The sequence below is a fragment of the Diceros bicornis genome, chromosome 18 (genome assembly GCF_020826845.1).
Source record: "Diceros bicornis minor isolate mBicDic1 chromosome 18, mDicBic1.mat.cur, whole genome shotgun sequence".
NCBI classification, from domain to species: domain Eukaryota; kingdom Metazoa; phylum Chordata; class Mammalia; order Perissodactyla; family Rhinocerotidae; genus Diceros; species Diceros bicornis.
In genome coordinates this window covers 28270686-28287687 of record NC_080757.1, presented here as the reverse complement: position 1 = coordinate 28287687, position 17002 = coordinate 28270686, and the positions used below count along the sequence as shown (strand labels likewise).

At 38.4% G+C, this 17002-nt stretch overlaps 1 protein-coding gene across 3 annotated transcripts in view; it reads left to right on the top strand.

Moving 5' to 3' along the window:
* Positions 1-17002, top strand: part of DHX40 (DEAH-box helicase 40) — a 42772-nt gene extending 25770 nt beyond the window's left edge. For all 3 annotated transcript variants that reach the window (XM_058560515.1, XM_058560516.1, XM_058560514.1), the window contains 6 exons: positions 10974-11088; positions 11619-11727; positions 12425-12519; positions 14928-14997; positions 15269-15497; positions 16492-17002. In XM_058560515.1, the coding sequence (XP_058416498.1) occupies positions 10974-11088; positions 11619-11727; positions 12425-12519; positions 14928-14997; positions 15269-15497; positions 16492-16631 (758 nt within the window). In that variant the 3' untranslated portion in view covers positions 16632-17002. The remainder of the gene's footprint in view (positions 1-10973; positions 11089-11618; positions 11728-12424; positions 12520-14927; positions 14998-15268; positions 15498-16491) is intronic.

Here is a 17002-nt window from a genome sequence, read left to right as displayed (position 1 = left end):
AGTGTGTAGGTCTGCACCTAGGATCTGAACCTGTGAACCCGGAGTCACCAAAGCACAGCATGTGAACTTAAATACTACGCCACCGGGCCGGCCACACTTTTTTTTTGTGAGGAAGATCAGCCCTGAGCTAACATCCATGCCAATCCTCCTCTTTTTTTGCTGAGGAAGACTGGACCTGGGCTAACATTCATGCCCATCTTCCTCTACTTTATATGGGACGCCGCCACAGCATGGCTTGACAAGCGGTGCCTTGGTGCGCGCCCAGGGTTCGGATCCCGGGGCCGCCAGCAGCGGAGTGTGCGCATTTAACCGCTATGCCATGGGACCGGCCCCCACACTGCGTGTTTTTTGATTACCATAGACCTGGCCCTATGGGACATGAAACTGAGGATAAACAATGTTTACATTTTGTTATTCTTGAACTTAGTTGTTTGAAATAAGGAGTTTATAATGTTCCTGGCTGAGAGTTAATTTCTTTTCACTGGTAAAGAAAGATAGTATGGTGAACCTTTGCCCTGTTATAATACATTAGTAATATATTAACCTTTTTTTTTCTAGAATCAAGAGAAATGATAGTTCTGCCCTTGTACCCTTAGAGAATTGTTTTGAGATTTCCACGTCTTTAAACTTCTGCTTCTTTCCTTTCTTGGTGTGTCACTGTGGGACACAACTTAGTCACATGTCAGTTTTGCTTTTTTTAGTGGAGTCACAATTTTTTTTTCAAGGAGCATCTGAGTAGACAGTATATCTTGCCCGCAGCCAAGACTAACAATAGAGTGTGCTATCTCACTGGTCATATCCCTTTATAGGCTGTGAGTGTTGGATCTAGATTGGTTTATTATTGTGATGATTATAATGGAGGATATATTTTTCTATAAAAATACTCTTGTAGTTTAATCAGTGTGCTGCCTATCCCAAATAGATTGTAGTCTTAAGTGTCAGAATTTTGATTCTAGTAATACCCCTATTTGCAATTGTTTTTTTCTGTAAAATACTGTGTGCAATAAATAAGCTTGGCTGATTTTCATTAGGTAGTATCAAAGCTGAAAATACTCTAAAAACTATTACAGAGTATTGAAGTGGGAGTCAAGAGATCAGGGTTCTAACCTGACTCCACTGCTACCTAATTATCTGACTATTGGCCGGGTTTTTCTGGACTTCATTTTTCCTTTGTAAAACCAGGGCGTTAGATTAAGGTAATTCAACTCTAATAGTCTTCTAAGGCCAGAAAAAGGAAGTGTTTTTCCTTGTTGGAATATTTAAATAGATGAAACGAGTCTGATGTTAGCCTTTTTTGGGGGGTAACATTTTATTGTAATACAATTTCAAACTTACAGAAATGTTGAAAGACTAATAAAGGAACTCCTTTATGTCTTTTATCTAGTTTCAGCAGTTTTTAACATTTTGCTGCATTTGCTTTATTATTCTTTCTCTCTCTCTATGTATACATACATTTAAAAGTATGGATTTTATTTCTTTTTCTGAATCATTTGAGAGTAAATTGGAAACATGTTCCGTTAACACAAAATATTTACATGGATATTTACAAAGAACAAGGGCAATCTCTTATTTAACCATAGCACATGTATCAAAATTAGGAAATTTAACATTGATACAATACTATTATTTAGTCCAGAGTCCATATTCAAATTGTCCATTGTCCCTAGAATATACAAAAGTAGTTTCAGAATTGCTACGCTATACCACTGTGCAAGGCACCATATATACCTAGAGTTCAATATTAGCTTACAGTTTTTTTTTTTAAGTAAAATTCACATGTAGTGAAATATGTAAGTCTTAAGTGTATAATTCAGTGAATTTTGTGAAATGCATACACCCATATAACCCACACCCCTGTCAAGATATAGAACAGTTTTATGACTCCAGAAAATTCCCTCAGTTCCCCTTCCCAGTCAGATGGCATCCTGCCTCCCTCTAGTCAGCCATTTTTCTGATTTTTTTTTACATAGTTTTGCCTCTTCTGAAACTTCATATAAATAGAATTATGCAGTATATACTTTTTTGTGTTTGACTTCTTTTGGTCCACATAATGTATGTGAGATTCATCCATGTTGTTGTATGTATCAGTGCTTTGTTCTTTTTATGTTTGAGTGGTATTCCATTGTATGAACATACTACAGTTAGTTTATCCGTTATCCTATTGATGGACATTTGAATTGTTTCTTGTTTGGTGCTATTTATGAATACAGCTGTTTCAGACATTCTTCAGCAGATGTATTTGTAGATGTATATTTTTATTTCTCTTAGGTAAATACCTAGGAAAGAAATTGGTGCGTTATTGAATAGGTGTATGTTTAACTTGAAGAAATTGCTAACCCTTTACCCAAAGTGGCTGTACCATTTTAAATCCCATCAGTGATGTCTGAGAGTGCAGCTTGCACTACATGTCCCCTTAACATTTGCTGTTGCCAATCATTTTCATTTTGTACATTCTATTATATATAAGTGATACTTCTTTGTGGCTTTCATTTGCATTTTCCTGATGAGTAATAATTTTGAGCACTTTTTCATGTGGTTATTGGCTGTTTATCTTCCTTTGTGAAGTGTCTATTAAAATCTTGTGCCCATATTTTATTTTATTTATTTATTTATTTATTTATTAAAGATTTTATTTATTTATTTATTTTCCCCCCAAAGCCCCAGTAGATAGTTGTATGTCATAGTTGCACATCCTTCTAGTTGCTGTATGTGGGACGCAGCCTCAGCATGGCTGGAGAAGCAGTGTGTCCGGTGCGTGCCCGGGATCCGAACCTGGGCCGCCAGCAGCGGAGCACGCGCACTTAACCGCTAAGCCACGGGGCCGGCCTTTGTGCCCATATTTTAAATTTTTTGAAAAATTATTGAATCTGGGAATTCTTTATTCTAGATACAAGTTATTTGTTAGGTATGAATTGCACATATTTTTTTCTCAGTCTGTGGCTTTTCTGTTTACTTAACAATGTCTTTTGATGAGAGAGATTTTGAATTTTGATAAAGTCTAATACATCAATTATTTTTTTGTGTGTGTGGTTATTGCTTTCTGCACGTTAATAAATCTTTTCCTGCCCCAAGATTGTGAAAATATACTTCTTTCTCACATCTCTATTGATATTTTGACCTAAAAGCTTTACAGTTTCTAGCTTTTAAGTTTAGGACAGTGATCCATCTGATATTAAGTTTTGTATATGGTATGAGGTAGAGGTCTAGGTTACTTTTTTCCCACTTGTTCCAGCACATTTGTTGAAAAGATTTACTTTTCCCCATTGAATTGCTTTGGTACCTTTGTAGAAAATCTGTGGACTGTATATTTGTGTGTGTCTTTCTGAACTCTGTTTTATTCCATTGATCTATTTGTCTATCCTGATGTCAGTGCCACTTTGTATTGATTACATAGCCTTTATGATAAATTTTGAAATCAGATAGTGTAAGTCTTTCAACATTGTGTTTCTTTTTTGATATTTTGGTTATTCTATATTCCTTGCATTTCCATCTAAATTTTAGAATCAGCATAGCAGTTTCTTCAAAAAACGCCAGCTAGAATTTTAATAGGGATGTGTTGAACTCTTTATTGGCTTTTTGCTATCTCTTAACATATTCTTGCTCTAGGAATTATAATATACATTTTTAGCCAATCACAGTTTACTCAAAATTAATATTTTATTGTTTCATGTAAAATACAAGAAACTTTGCAACAGTTTAGTTCCATTTACTCCTCCGTCATTTGTGCTCTTGTTATCATAGATTACATTGATAAATATTATAAACCCTACAATACAGTATTATAATTTTTCCTTTAAACCTTCATATGTCTTTGAAAGAAGTTAAGAGGAGAAAAGAAAAATTAAGTCTTTTCCAGAGCTACAAGTAGAAGTCCAGGTATTGGTTTTTAATTTTTTATTTAGAATCCTCTGTCTGCAGATGGTCTGTTGACTCTTAATTTTTTAGTTTTTTAGGTTGTTCGGGTCTTAGGTTTTAATTATGTGTACTTTGTTGTTTTCTCAGGTTTTTGAGGTGGTTTTTGTTATCTTGAAGGCTCTTGTTTGGGACTCACTTCAGCAGAACATTGTTTCAAAGTATACTATATTTGTAGGCACTCAGAGAAAAGGGAGACTTCCCTTTGCTAGCTAAATACTTGGCCTTAGATATCTATGGACATGGGTCAATTCTAATTCTTTAGAATATTGAGATAATAGCCAATAGGAGTATGTCTTGTATTCTGTGCTTTGATTTGGTGAGAAAGTTTTAATTAGGTCTTACCTTTGTGAAGGACTTGATGTCAGTGATATTAATGGATATGAAACATGAATTACCCCCAAAGCTCAGAGATTTATCAGTGTTTCTAAATTCCACACAATGAAAATGTAACTATAAAGCAGTGGCCTTTTCTACTGTTATATCAGACGCAGGATTGAGTTTATTTTCCTTAGATAGTGACATAGGCCTCTTTTGTAAAAAATAGAGAATACATGTGTTGTTACTGTCAGATACAGTACTTTTCTTTGTTACAGGCCAAACAATACAATTTTATAGATAATGTTTCATGCAATTTCTTTTTAAGTCATGTAAGGAAATCGACTAGAAGAAATAATCATTACTCTCTTTTTTATTTACCTACATATTTACTTTTACCAGTGCTTTCTCTTTTTTTTTTTTTTTTTGTGAGGAAGATTAGCCATGAGCTAATGTGTTGCCAATCCTCCTCTTTTTGCTGAGGAAGATTGGCCCTGGGCTAACATCTGTGCCCATCTTCCTCTACTTTATATGTGGGATGCCTGCCACAGCATGGCTTGATAAGCAGTGCGTAGTTCTGTGCCCGGGATCCAAACCTGTGAACCCTGGGCTGCCGAAGTGGAGCATGTGAACTTAACCACTATGCCACCAGGCTGGTGCCTACCAGTGCTCTTTTTTAGTGTCATTCAAATTACTGTCTGATGTCACTTCCTTTCAGCCTGAATAACTTTATTATTTCTTGTAAGGCAGATATGCTAGCAATGAATTCTCTCAGGTTTGTTATCTGGGAATGTCTTTATTTTGCCTTGTTTTCTTTCAGCATTATGAATATATCACCCCGCAGTCTTCTGGCCTCCATCCTTTCTAATGAGAAGTCAATTGTTAATTTTCTTGGAGTTCTTTTGTGCACAATAAGTCATTTTCTCTTGCTGCTTTCAGCATCTGTGCTGTTATATGTCTGTGGTTTCTTTGCTTTCATTCTACTTAGAGTTCACTAAGCTTTTTTTTTTTTTTTGTGAGGAAGATCAGCCCTGTGCTAACATCTGCCAATCCTCCTCTTTTTTTGCTGAGGAAGACTGGTCCTGGGCTAACATCCGTGCCCATCTTCCTCCACTTTATATGGGACACTGCCACAGCATGGCTTACCAAGCAGTGCGTTGGTGCATACCCGGGATCCGAACCTGTGAACCCCGGGCCACCACAGCGGAGCACGCGCACTTAACCGCTTGCACCACCGGGCCGGCCCCTCACGAAGCTTCTTGAATGTGTAGATTAATGTTTTTCATCAGATTTTGGAATTTTTTTCATCCATTATTTCCTCGAAATTTTTTCTTCCCCTTTCTCTCTCTCCTCTCCTACTGGCACTCCCATTAAGCATATGTTGGTGTGCTTAATGGTGTCCCACATTTCTCTGAGACTGCTCATTTTTCTTCATTCTTTTTTTCCTCTGTTCTTTGGATTGCATAATCTCTTTTGATTTATATTTCATTGATTCTTTCTTCTGCCAGATGAAATCTGTTGAGTCTCACTTAGTGAAGTTTTTATTTTGTTTGTTGTATATTTCAACACCAACAGTCAGCTACTGATTGGTTGGAGGTTGTACCTAAGCCCCTTAAGCCAGTGATGTTTTCACCCTTTACTGTTGGATCTGTGTTGTGTGGTTAGGAGACTGTTTTCACAGTTCAGGGAATTTATGAGTTTGCCCTGTGTTCAGCCAAAGACCAGAGGCTCAGATGTTCCCTCTCCTTTTGCTCTTCAGAAGGTACAACCTTGGGCATCTGCACAGTCTTCCAGAACATCAGGACAACTGTAGTTTTAGCAAGTTTCTTTGATCTCTCTGCTCAGTTTTTGGTTGATCTGCCTCAATTTTTTGCTGGTCTGCCTCTACTGGTATCACACCAAGCTATTAGTCTCTACTGATTGCTAGCTGATTGCTCTGTTGTTTTTGACAGTGCCCTGGGGCATAAATTGCTCCATAGTCTGATCCAAGTTAAGTTGGGCACCTTGACAAAGCAAAGTATTACCTGTCTTTGACAATGCTTGTCTCTACCCTCCCCTGGGAAGAACCTCTGTGATATGGAGCAGGAGCTAGGTGTTGATTGGGAACCTGCTCTTCACTGGCTCCTCTACCTGAACTCTCCCTGTAGAGCAGAAGCTTGGGGTGGGAGGTGGTGGGAACTGGTGCTTTAGCTACTACCACTGTCCAGTATGCATCTTTCTTAGCACAAAGCCTGGCAAGACGGGATCTGTGAGTATTCACCAACTGCCGCCTGCCCCCACCAAATACCTGGATAGCTCTAGGAAACTGGGAGTAGTAGGAGCTACTGCTCGGCTGCTGAACTCACTGGAACAGCTCTTCTACAATATAGAAGACTGCACTGTCATCAGCTGTTCCCCCATTCATTAGCTGTTCAGCCTTGATCTTCCCTACAGAGTAGGAGCTGGGGGTGAGGGAAGGGTTGCCACTTTCAGTCTGCCAAGCCTTCTGGAATAGTTTTTCCATACACAAAGCCGGGTGGAGGGGGGGGGGTGTAGTTCCTACTCAAATGCAATACTTCCTACTGTTCCTACTGAATTCCATAGATAAAGTCAATCTCCAGAGACTTTGAATGATTGTCTTGGGTAATTTTGATTCGTTTAATAGCTGTCTCTCTGGGAAAGAGGTTTCACCTAACTCCTCACACCACCGTTCCCAATATATGTGTATAGTTAAAAATTCAGGGCCGGCCCCGTGGCTTAGCGGTTAAGTGCGCGCGCTCCGCTGCTGGAGGCCCGAGTTTGGATCCCGGGCGTGCACGGACGCACCGCTTCTCCGGCCATGCTGAGGCCACGTCCCACATACAGCAACTAGAAGGATGTGCAGCTATGACATACAACAATCTACTGGGGCTTTGGAGGGAAAAAGTAAATAAATAAAATCTTAAAAAAAAAAAAAATTCAAATACTACCAAAAGAATTAAGTGAAAAGTAAATTTCCCCCTCCTAAACATGTCCCCAGGTCTGATTCCTAGAGGCAACAACTGCTGCCAGTTTCTTATTCATACTTAAGAGAGATAGCTCTTGCTATATATACATATATGACCTAGGCTTAATTTTTAAACCTGGATCATCAAGACCTTCAGCTGCTGCAAAATGCAGCTTCAGTTTTTGAGCATGTGAGTCGCTGAGATCTTGTTACACCCAAAATGTGTATTAGCTTTCCAGCTGCTTCTAAGTGCATTTATAATCTTCAGAGGTTAAGCAGTTCTGTCTGGCTTGGGTCTTAGTCATTGTAGATCACTTAATTTAGTTTATTATATACTTATTGGTAAAACTGGTTAGTATTCTCAGATCTAAATTGAATAAAGATTTTAAACATCAAAATGATGATACTGTCAACATTTTTAGTAATCTCTTTTGCTGTAGTAAATTGTGTACACAATGTCTGCAAGTATAGATATTGCTTTAGAAGTCAGTCAGTGGAGTGAGGGCTGTTAAATATTTTTTAGGTGGTAAACGACATTGCCTTAAAATCGAACACATTTAAAATAATGTGGAGTTTGTTTTAAAGTTTTTATTTTAATTATTTTAACGTGATATTTTTAGAAATAAAGGGCACTTTATGTGTATGTGACACTTATATAAGCCTTATTCCTTTGCTTCAGCCCTGAGGACTGTTATTATTGAAACCATTTTTGTGTAACACTTTTGTTTTCTGATTGATTGCCCTATGGAAAGTATTGAATTATCTTCCCAAAGGGAGAAGTTCAGCTGATATAGCCTTGTTTTGCTGCTTCAGCTTCTTCTTTATAGTTTTTGCCTCGGTAGCATCGACGTATTTGCATGAGGTAAAACTGATAATAGAATTTCATCTGGGGAAAGATAATAAATTAAAGAAAATGACAAGTCTACTGGAAAAGTAATTAAAGATGGATAGTCAAACTATGGTTTAGTCAGAGGATAAACTTGCTGAGATTGTAGGAACTGTGTGTGATATGGGTTTCAACTTTCCTGTACATATCCTGAATTTACTATGGGACTCTGCCAGTTTTAACTTTAATTAATTAGGTTATTTTTGAGGGAAGAGTTAGGGAAAAGGAACAAAAATATGCTCTGTCTTTTCTCTGGACTTTGAGAATAATGGGCGGGGGGAGAGAGAGACAGAGACAGTGAGAAGGTAGCAATGTGGGAAGGACAGCCAGAGAAGCAATGTGCTCTCTACATTTTTTAAAGTATGAGCAGGTAGCCACTCGAAACAACAGAGACCCAACACTAACCATGCAGAGTTAATCTTCACAGAATATGAGCTGAGTTTAAAATTGTAATCCAGTAAAATTTATTCATTTATTCCAACATTTGAATAAGAGATGGTAAGCCATCTATGTAAATTACTGTAGCGATATTCCAGCCAAATCAGACGTTTCTAGGGTCAGCTGGAGGCAGAGAAGGGAGGAACTGAACCATAGTAGAAGCTTCTCTGAGGCTTCATAGTCCAAGGGTCCGAGGCAGCTGGGGCTCTGCATTTCTATGGCAGGGAACACCACAATTCAGGGATCCAGGAGCCCTGCCTGATAGGCTTGTCTGCTGACGTTGGGAGCCAGGACAGGGTTGATGCTCAAGTCTGGTGCAGTTTGACTTTTGGCATACTACTTTCTGGGCAGTGGTGATTAGGTGCTTGAAATGAGATGTTTTGGCTTAAAAATCAGTATCCCTGAGAGGTTCAAGACATGGGCATTATATCTTCACCTTGCCAGGGCCATATATATGGCCTGTGATAAATCATCTTCTCTCCCTTTTTGTCTCTAGCTGCTTCTTTCAGTTGTTACTTAGGTAACATAGGTGGAAGCTACTTAAAGCCTGGGAGGGAAGACTTTATATCTTCATTAGTGTTTTATTTAATCAGATTGCTTTCCTCCTGATACCAGGAACTGCTGCTTTGCAGATTCAAATTGTAATCTATATAAGTGCTGCTCCCTGGGATCAGGCAACATGGTGCCTCTGCTAAATCTAGCTGTGATGGGTATACTAAAGGAGTAGGAATTGTATGATGTGGTATAATGAAGGAAGGAGCTCTAGAAAATTTTTAAAAAATGAGACTCTGAAAGAAGATTAGCCTGGGTAAAGTGCTATGTGGGGAACTTAGGCAATCAGAGAGCACACCAGTCCTGAGAGGGATGGAGTACAAAGTCAGTAAATCTCAAAAACTTAATGTTGAGCAAGAGAAACTAGACACATAAAGTTCATTTATACAAAGTTTAGAAATAGGCAAAACTCTTCTTTGGGGTTAGAGGTCAGGATATACTTACCCTTGTGGAGGGGAACAGGTAGTTATTGGAAGGAGAGCAAAAAGAGGGCCTCTGGCATGCTGATAATATTCTATTTGTTGATCTGGGTGTTGGGTACATTGGTATGTTCTGTTTGTGAACATTCATTAAGCTGTACACTTATGACCTATGTAGTTGTCTGTCTGCATGTCAATACATATAAAGTTAAGAAAAGAAAAAGCTTGTAGTAGTTTAGTTCTGCATATATGGCAGTTCTGTCTAATCTCCCATAATTAGGAATTGGATAAATAGGGACTGGTTAAATTACGTTATGTTCCTTATACCCCTAGGGAATACAAAGTAGCTATTTTTGTGTGTGTGTGTGAGAGGAAGACCAGGCCTGAGCTAACACCCGATGCGAATCCTCCTCTTTTCGCCGAGGAAGATTGGCCCTGGGCTAACATCCGTGCCCATCTTCCTCTACTTTATATGGCACGCCACCACAGCATGGCTTGATGAGCCTTGCGTTGGTGCTCGCCTAGGATCCGAACCAGCGAACCCTCAGGCCGCCGCAGCGGAGTGCGAGCACTTAACTGCTGCACCACCAGGCCTGCCCCAGTGTAGCTGTTTTTGAGAATAAATAATTCTATGTCTACTGCCCTGGAGCTGTTATTAAATAAAGGAAGTTTCAGAATATATATCCCATTTGTGTAAAAATAAACCACTATGTACATGTGCTTGCATATACATAGAAAATATCTTGAAGGACACACTAAATAATTAACAGTGGGGCCGGCCCCCTGGCTTAGCGGTTAAGTGCGCGCGCTCCGCTACTGGCGGCCCGGGTTCAGACCCGGGCGCGCACCGACGCACTGCTTCTCCAGCCATGCTGAGGCCGCGTCCCACATACAGCAACTAGAAGGATGTGCAACTATGACATACAACTATCTGCTAGGGCTTTGGGGGAAAAAAAGGAGGAGGATTGGCAATAGATGTTAGCTCAGAGCCGGTCTTCCTCAGCAAAAAGAGGAGGATTAGCACTGATGTTAGCTCAGGGCTGATCTTCCTCAAAAAAAAATAAAAAAATAAAAATAAAAAAATAAAAAAAATAAATAATTAACAGTGGGTAGCCTTGAGGATTGGTTTATGGGTAAATGCAACAAAGTGGAGAACGTTGAACTTTTACATAATTTTTTTTTACTGTGAGCATGTGTTACGCTTATGATAAAAACAAATTTAAAAAATAAATGCCAAATACTATTTTAGAGGCAAATGGATTGGGAGAAGTAATGTTGCTATTCTGGTAAAATCTCTGAAGTGTGGTTAAAAGAAGAAAAGGAGTCGTGGGAGTAATTAGAGCCCCTCCCAGAAGAGTGAATATAGTTCCATCCTTATTCCACCCCAGAGGGTGAGGGGCTTTTAATGAGCTTGAGTAAACAAAGTAAATGTAGGCACTTGATATAAAGTATGACTAAATTGCCTTTCCAATTGTCATTTTAGTTGATCCAGAGTACCAGAAGGAAGCAGAACAGAGACATCGAGAACTGGCAGCTAAAGCTGGAGGATTTAATGACTTTGCAACTTTAGCTGTCATTTTTGAACAGTGCAAATCAAGGTATGTCAGATAGTTCTATGTACTGGAAAGTGTCAGTTTGAAATATAGCTCCAACGTATACTTACTGTGTGACTTTAGACAGTAATGTTCAGTGTGGATGATATTGACCTCAAGGTATTTTTGTGAACGTTAGTAAGATTTATCTGTGTCAGGTGCTTGTTACTTAGTAGGCCTTTATTATGTAATAATAGTTCTCTTCTTTTTTGTCTCCCTAAACCTATCCTGAAAATGACCTTATAGAATTTTGGTTCTATATAAGTAGCTTAGATGAGAAAATGATTGGATATTTGTTAAGGCATACATGTATAAAAAGAAATCCATTTACAAATTATTTTTTAATTCACTCAGAGGCACCTACATTAATTTGTTTTTTCAGATTCCTTAAAGTGCTTTTTCGGTAATTGCACCGGTCTCATAAAAGAGCTGACAGTTGCTTATGGGTTTCTAGTTTTGTAATAGAAATGAAAATGTTAGACTGTCTTTCACTTCTAGAAGATATTTTTGAGATAACCAATAATGTTGTTTTGCAGTGGAGCTCCGGCTTCGTGGTGCCAAAAACATTGGATTCATTGGAGGTGCTTATTTTCTGCATTTCGTGTTGAAGCTCAACTTCGAGAACTAATCAGGAAGCTTAAACAGGTGATTGCTGTAATGGTTTTTATTCTTGAGTAACATTTTGACAAGACCTTTTGAGTATTCTACCCAAAACCATGTAAGTTATGAGGTGTTCTAGTCTGGCTTGTAGGAACAAGCACCATTCTTAACCTTGTGTGAGCACCAAGCACTGTTATCTCTTATCCTTTTGGGAGGTTCTTTTCCTGGCCTTGGCGTAGTGTCCTCACATTCATATGCTAATTAGTATTCAGCTGAACACTTGAGGAGGCCCTTCTGCAGATCTCTGGAGTTCTCTCCCTATGCAGTTCTCTTCTCTCCTGAACTCTTGCCATCTTGGTCTTCCTGGACTCTCAGCTCTGTCTCTCTTTTAACTCAGGGAGTTCTCCAGGTTCCACTTGGGTTTTTCCTTGCGCCGTGGTCCAGAATCTCTCTCAAGATTGATTGTAAGCTGGGGTAGTTGTTGGGCTTATTTCATTTATTTCTCTTACTTCATTTATTTCTCAGAGATCACTCTCTCTTATTACTTGATATACAGTGTTTTGGAAATCTTTTTTCATATGTTTTGTCTCGTTTTTGTTTTTTTCAAGCACAGGGGTAAATCTGGTCCCACTTAGATGCCATATTGGCCAGAAACAGGTGTTTAGAAATGTGGATTTTTCACAATAGGAGATTATTTGAAATTGTTCTGAGATTTACCAGTGTATATATGTTCTTTCTATAGCAAAGTGATTTCCCAAGAGAGACCTTTGAAGGCCCTAAACATGAAGTACTACGAAGATGTCTTTGTGCAGGCTATTTCAAAAATGTAGCTCGAAGGTAAGCAATATGAGCTTGAGAGATGGATAAAGAAATACCACTGTATTTGACTACAGTATTGAACTATTTAATATTAAAGATTGACAGTTTAATTTAAGCGCCGTGATTATGATGACGTCAATTACAATGACCCTTATTTTAACTGTCACTTGTGCAGGGGGAGCTGCAGTGGCTCAAAGAGGGATATTGGAGCTCAAGTGGAATAGGAGGGGAGTCTGTAGGACAGCTATCTAACATGGGGTATCTGTGCCTAAGTTGAGTCACAAGGGTTTTCTTGCAGAGAGGTGGCTCTGTATGGAGTGTGAAAGCCAAACAGATTGAAGGTGTCATCCCTGAGGAAGGGTAGTTTGGTGTGGAGGGTCAGAGCTTGAGTAGGATGGGGAAGGCACTCACATGGCAGTTGGTTGGTGTTGAGGGTCAGAGTCTGAGTGTTGTCAGGAATGGCACCCTTGTAGGGAAAGGGGTAAACGGTGGTGTCGGACATTCATTATATACAGAGGAATTGATCACATAATTAAATATATTAAGGCTAATGGTGAAGGGAGTTAGAAATACTGAAAGGGTGAAAACAAGAATGAGCTCGGTGTTGTTGGATTGGAATTTCAGGGTATCATTATGAACTTACTGTTTTTGGTATAGTTGGATGGATAGATAGATATGGGAATAAAAATAGATGTTACTTTGTATATATATATTTATTTGTATGTGTGTAAATATTTATATATATATATAACCTAGCTCTGAGGGGGACTCAGAGCAATGACACCATAATAGCAATGAATATACTTAGTGCCCAGATCTTGACTTGGAACAGCCACCTGCCACATAAAGGACTCGGGGCTCTTTGGAGAAATAGGGCTGGAAAAGTACAAGATGAGCCTGGAACATCTTATTTTGCCAGCGGGCAAAGAAGTGATCAACGAAGGTTGAGACCATGTCAGAAGTATACAGGAGCCAGCTTGAATAGGCCCCAACTGATCAAATATGGGACATTTTGAGTATCAAAATAAATAATGATAGTAATGGACTATATATAACCCACTGAATAAAATGCGAAATCATGGGTCTATCATCATATAAATTAATTAAAAGTTTAACGACATGGAATTTTTTACATAGTTGAGCACCTCTCCACAAAATTCTCGTTATTTTTGAAGGGAAAAAGTCACTTTTCAGTGGAGAAGCCTGCCAGATGCTATCTAAATCAAGCAATCAGAGTGAACATCATCAGTAACGAAACAAGTCGAAATCATGTTCTTCCTGATAGGATGTAATGAAAACACAGCATCACTTCTGTGATATTCCTGGCAAAGATGCATAACCTGAATCTAGTCATCCTGAAACAGATAAACTCAAATTGAGGGATGTACTACAAAATAACTAGCCTATAATCTTTAAAGGTGTCAAGATCATGAAGGTCAAAGAAAGACCAGGGGAATATTCCAGAATGAAAGAAACTAAGGGGATATGAAAATTAAAGGCAATACATGATTCTGAACTGGATCCTTTTGCTGTAAAGCATATTGTTAGGACATTTGGTAAAACTTTAGTGGGGTCTGAGAATTAGATGTTAGTAATGTATCAGTGTTAATTCCCTGGTTTTGATGGTTGTATTATGGTTATGTAGGAGAATGTTATATAAAATTATGAGGTAATTGGGGATGATCAAGCATAAGGTTGGCAACTAACTCTCAAATGGTTCAAATAAAAAATATTTTTTACTGTACAAATATATACTGTACTGTATAGATATATAAACATTATAATGCAGTCTGATATGGGTTATAGTACTTTATATATAAAGTACTATAGGAAGGAAAGTACTATAGGAAATCAGTTGTGGTAATGATTGAACTAGGGCTATTATTTTGACACGTTTTTGGAATAACATTTATGTAGGGAAGTCTAGAAAAGAGGATAAGAATTTGAAGTTAAGAATATAAATTAGTGGGCCGGCCCCGTGGCTTAGCGGTTGAGTGCGCGCGCTCTGCTGCTGGCGGCCCGGGTTCGGATCCCAGGTGCTCACTGACGCACTGCTTCTCCAGCCATGCTGAGGCCGTGTCCCACATAGAGCAACTAGAAGGATGTGCAACTGTGACATACAAGTATCTACTGGAGCTTTGGGGGAAAAAAAAAGGAGGAGGATTGGTAATAGATGTTAGCCCAGGGCCAGTATTCCTCAGCAAAAAGAGGAGGATTAGCATGGATGTTAGCTCAGGGCTGATCTTCCTCAAAAAAAAAAAAAAAGATGAATTGGTAGAGAAGTTATAGTCACAGATGAATAAATTTAAACCTCTGCTTATAGCACTCTTTGTAGTAGAACATATTATAATTGTGCACTGTAAGACTACTTACTTCATTGTTTTACCTTAGTTCTTGTCTTTATCCTTTGGTTTTTCGGTTTTTAGATCTGTTGGGAGAACGTTTTGCACAATGGATGGGCGTGGAAGCCCAGTTCACATTCATCCTTCCTCAGCAGTAAGTACCTTATTTTTAGTAAAGAGAAGAAATTTGTAAAAGTGTACGAATAAGTAATATACAGATGTCTTCTGCTTTTCACTTGAGGTTAAGTTTAGCATATGTCTACATTACATAAAGCTATAAAGGTATTGGTTAGCACATGACTCCTGTTTGATTGAAGAATATAGGAATTAACTCAGAAGAGTTTGGGCTTTTAGTATTTGGTTGGCCTAATGTGGAATAAGGCAGGTTATTGAGTTATCATCCTTAAATGAATTCTTTTATATAGCTTCATGAACAGGAAACCAAACTTGAATGGATCATTTTTCATGAGGTATTAGTTACCACCAAAGTCTACGCAAGAATTGTGTGTCCAATCCGTTACGAATGGGTGAGAGACTTGTTACCCAAGTTGCATGAATTTAATGCACATGATTTGAGCAGTGTGGCCCGACGTGAAGTGAGAGAAGATGCAAGAAGGAGATGGACAAATAAGGAAAATGTAAAGCACCTAAAGGGTGAGTGAATTACTTGTTCTAGCGATGTAAGTCCAGGGAGAATAAATGTCCAGATTTTCATATAATTACAGAAATATTGTTACAGGGCTTAGAATCTGGCTCTGTCTCCTCAGAAAGCAAAGAGTTGTTGTGAGTCTCAGACTTAATTATTTTGACTTCCTTCTTTCCTTCCAATTAATCATGTTTTCCTTAACCTCTCTGTCCAACAACATTATTAATAACAACAGTATCTATTGAGTTTTTCCTTTGTGCTAACAACTTGCATTACCCTACTGAATTTTCACAATAACCCTATGAAGTAAGTACATACCCCACTTTATAGATGAGGAAGGAATTGGCAGTTTACAATAATTTGCTGAAAATCCCATAGCTAATAATTGGTGAATCTGGATTTTGAATCGGACTCTGTGGCCTTTCTCTTAACCATTATGCCATACTGCTTCCCAGTAGTGCCTTATTTTTATTTTTTTTATAAAATTTTCTGAGTGATTACCTCAGAACATCTTTTTTTTAAGGGAATTTTTCCATGAAATATTAGGTCCCTAGTTGGGAGGCATAAACAGTTGTGGTACTGAACGAGGACAGAAAGCTTATTAATTCTCAGCTCACAGGTACAAAAAGCTTTTCAGTAAAGCTTTTTGAGGCTGATTGATGGAGCAGATTGTATTATCCTTATTTAACATCACTGAGAAATAGAATGGTAAGGAATTTTGCCCAAGATCGTAGAAGAGTCTATAGAAATGTTAGCTACTAGGTGTTTTGTTGCAGTGTATAACTGCACTATGTGCTTGAATTAGGGTCTATTTTTCTGACTCCCTAGGCCTCCATGCTCTTATATTTTCACCATAGACTACATCATTTCTTTTGAAAGGGCAAAATTTAATTTCCCTTTTTGCCCCTTAACATTCAAACATCAGGGCATCTCTTTCTCTTAACATTTCTAGTACTGAATCTCAAAACGAAAGTTTTACTGATTAATTTGTAATGTTTTCAGATGGAATATCAAAAGAAGTCCTAAAGAAAATGCAAAGAAGAAATGATGATAAATCCATATCAGATGCACGTGCTCGTTTCCTTGAGAGAAAGCAGCAGAGGTCCCAGGATCACAGCGACACACTGAAGGAAACAGGCTAAGCAGTGACCCCTCCAATTCAGGAAGTAGGAAAAGCAGCCAGGAAATGTGCTTCGACTTTGCAATTTATGTCAGACAGCACTACCAAGAGGAAGTGGTCAGCAGCTGTTATTAGCATACTAGCTAAAAGCAAATCAAAGCTCATCAATACCAATAAATGGAATTTTCAAGGAAAAGATTGGGTTGCCATAGTCATAGGCAATGATATATGAAACCAATGAAAGACAATACATGTGACATTTTCCTCACTTCTATTTTGCTGGCCTTAACTGGTATCAAATGCTGTCATTGAGATATTTTCAAAGAACATCGAATTGTATTTAATCAGCGTGTATCCATTTGCATTGAAGCATTAAAAATTATTTTCCTTAAA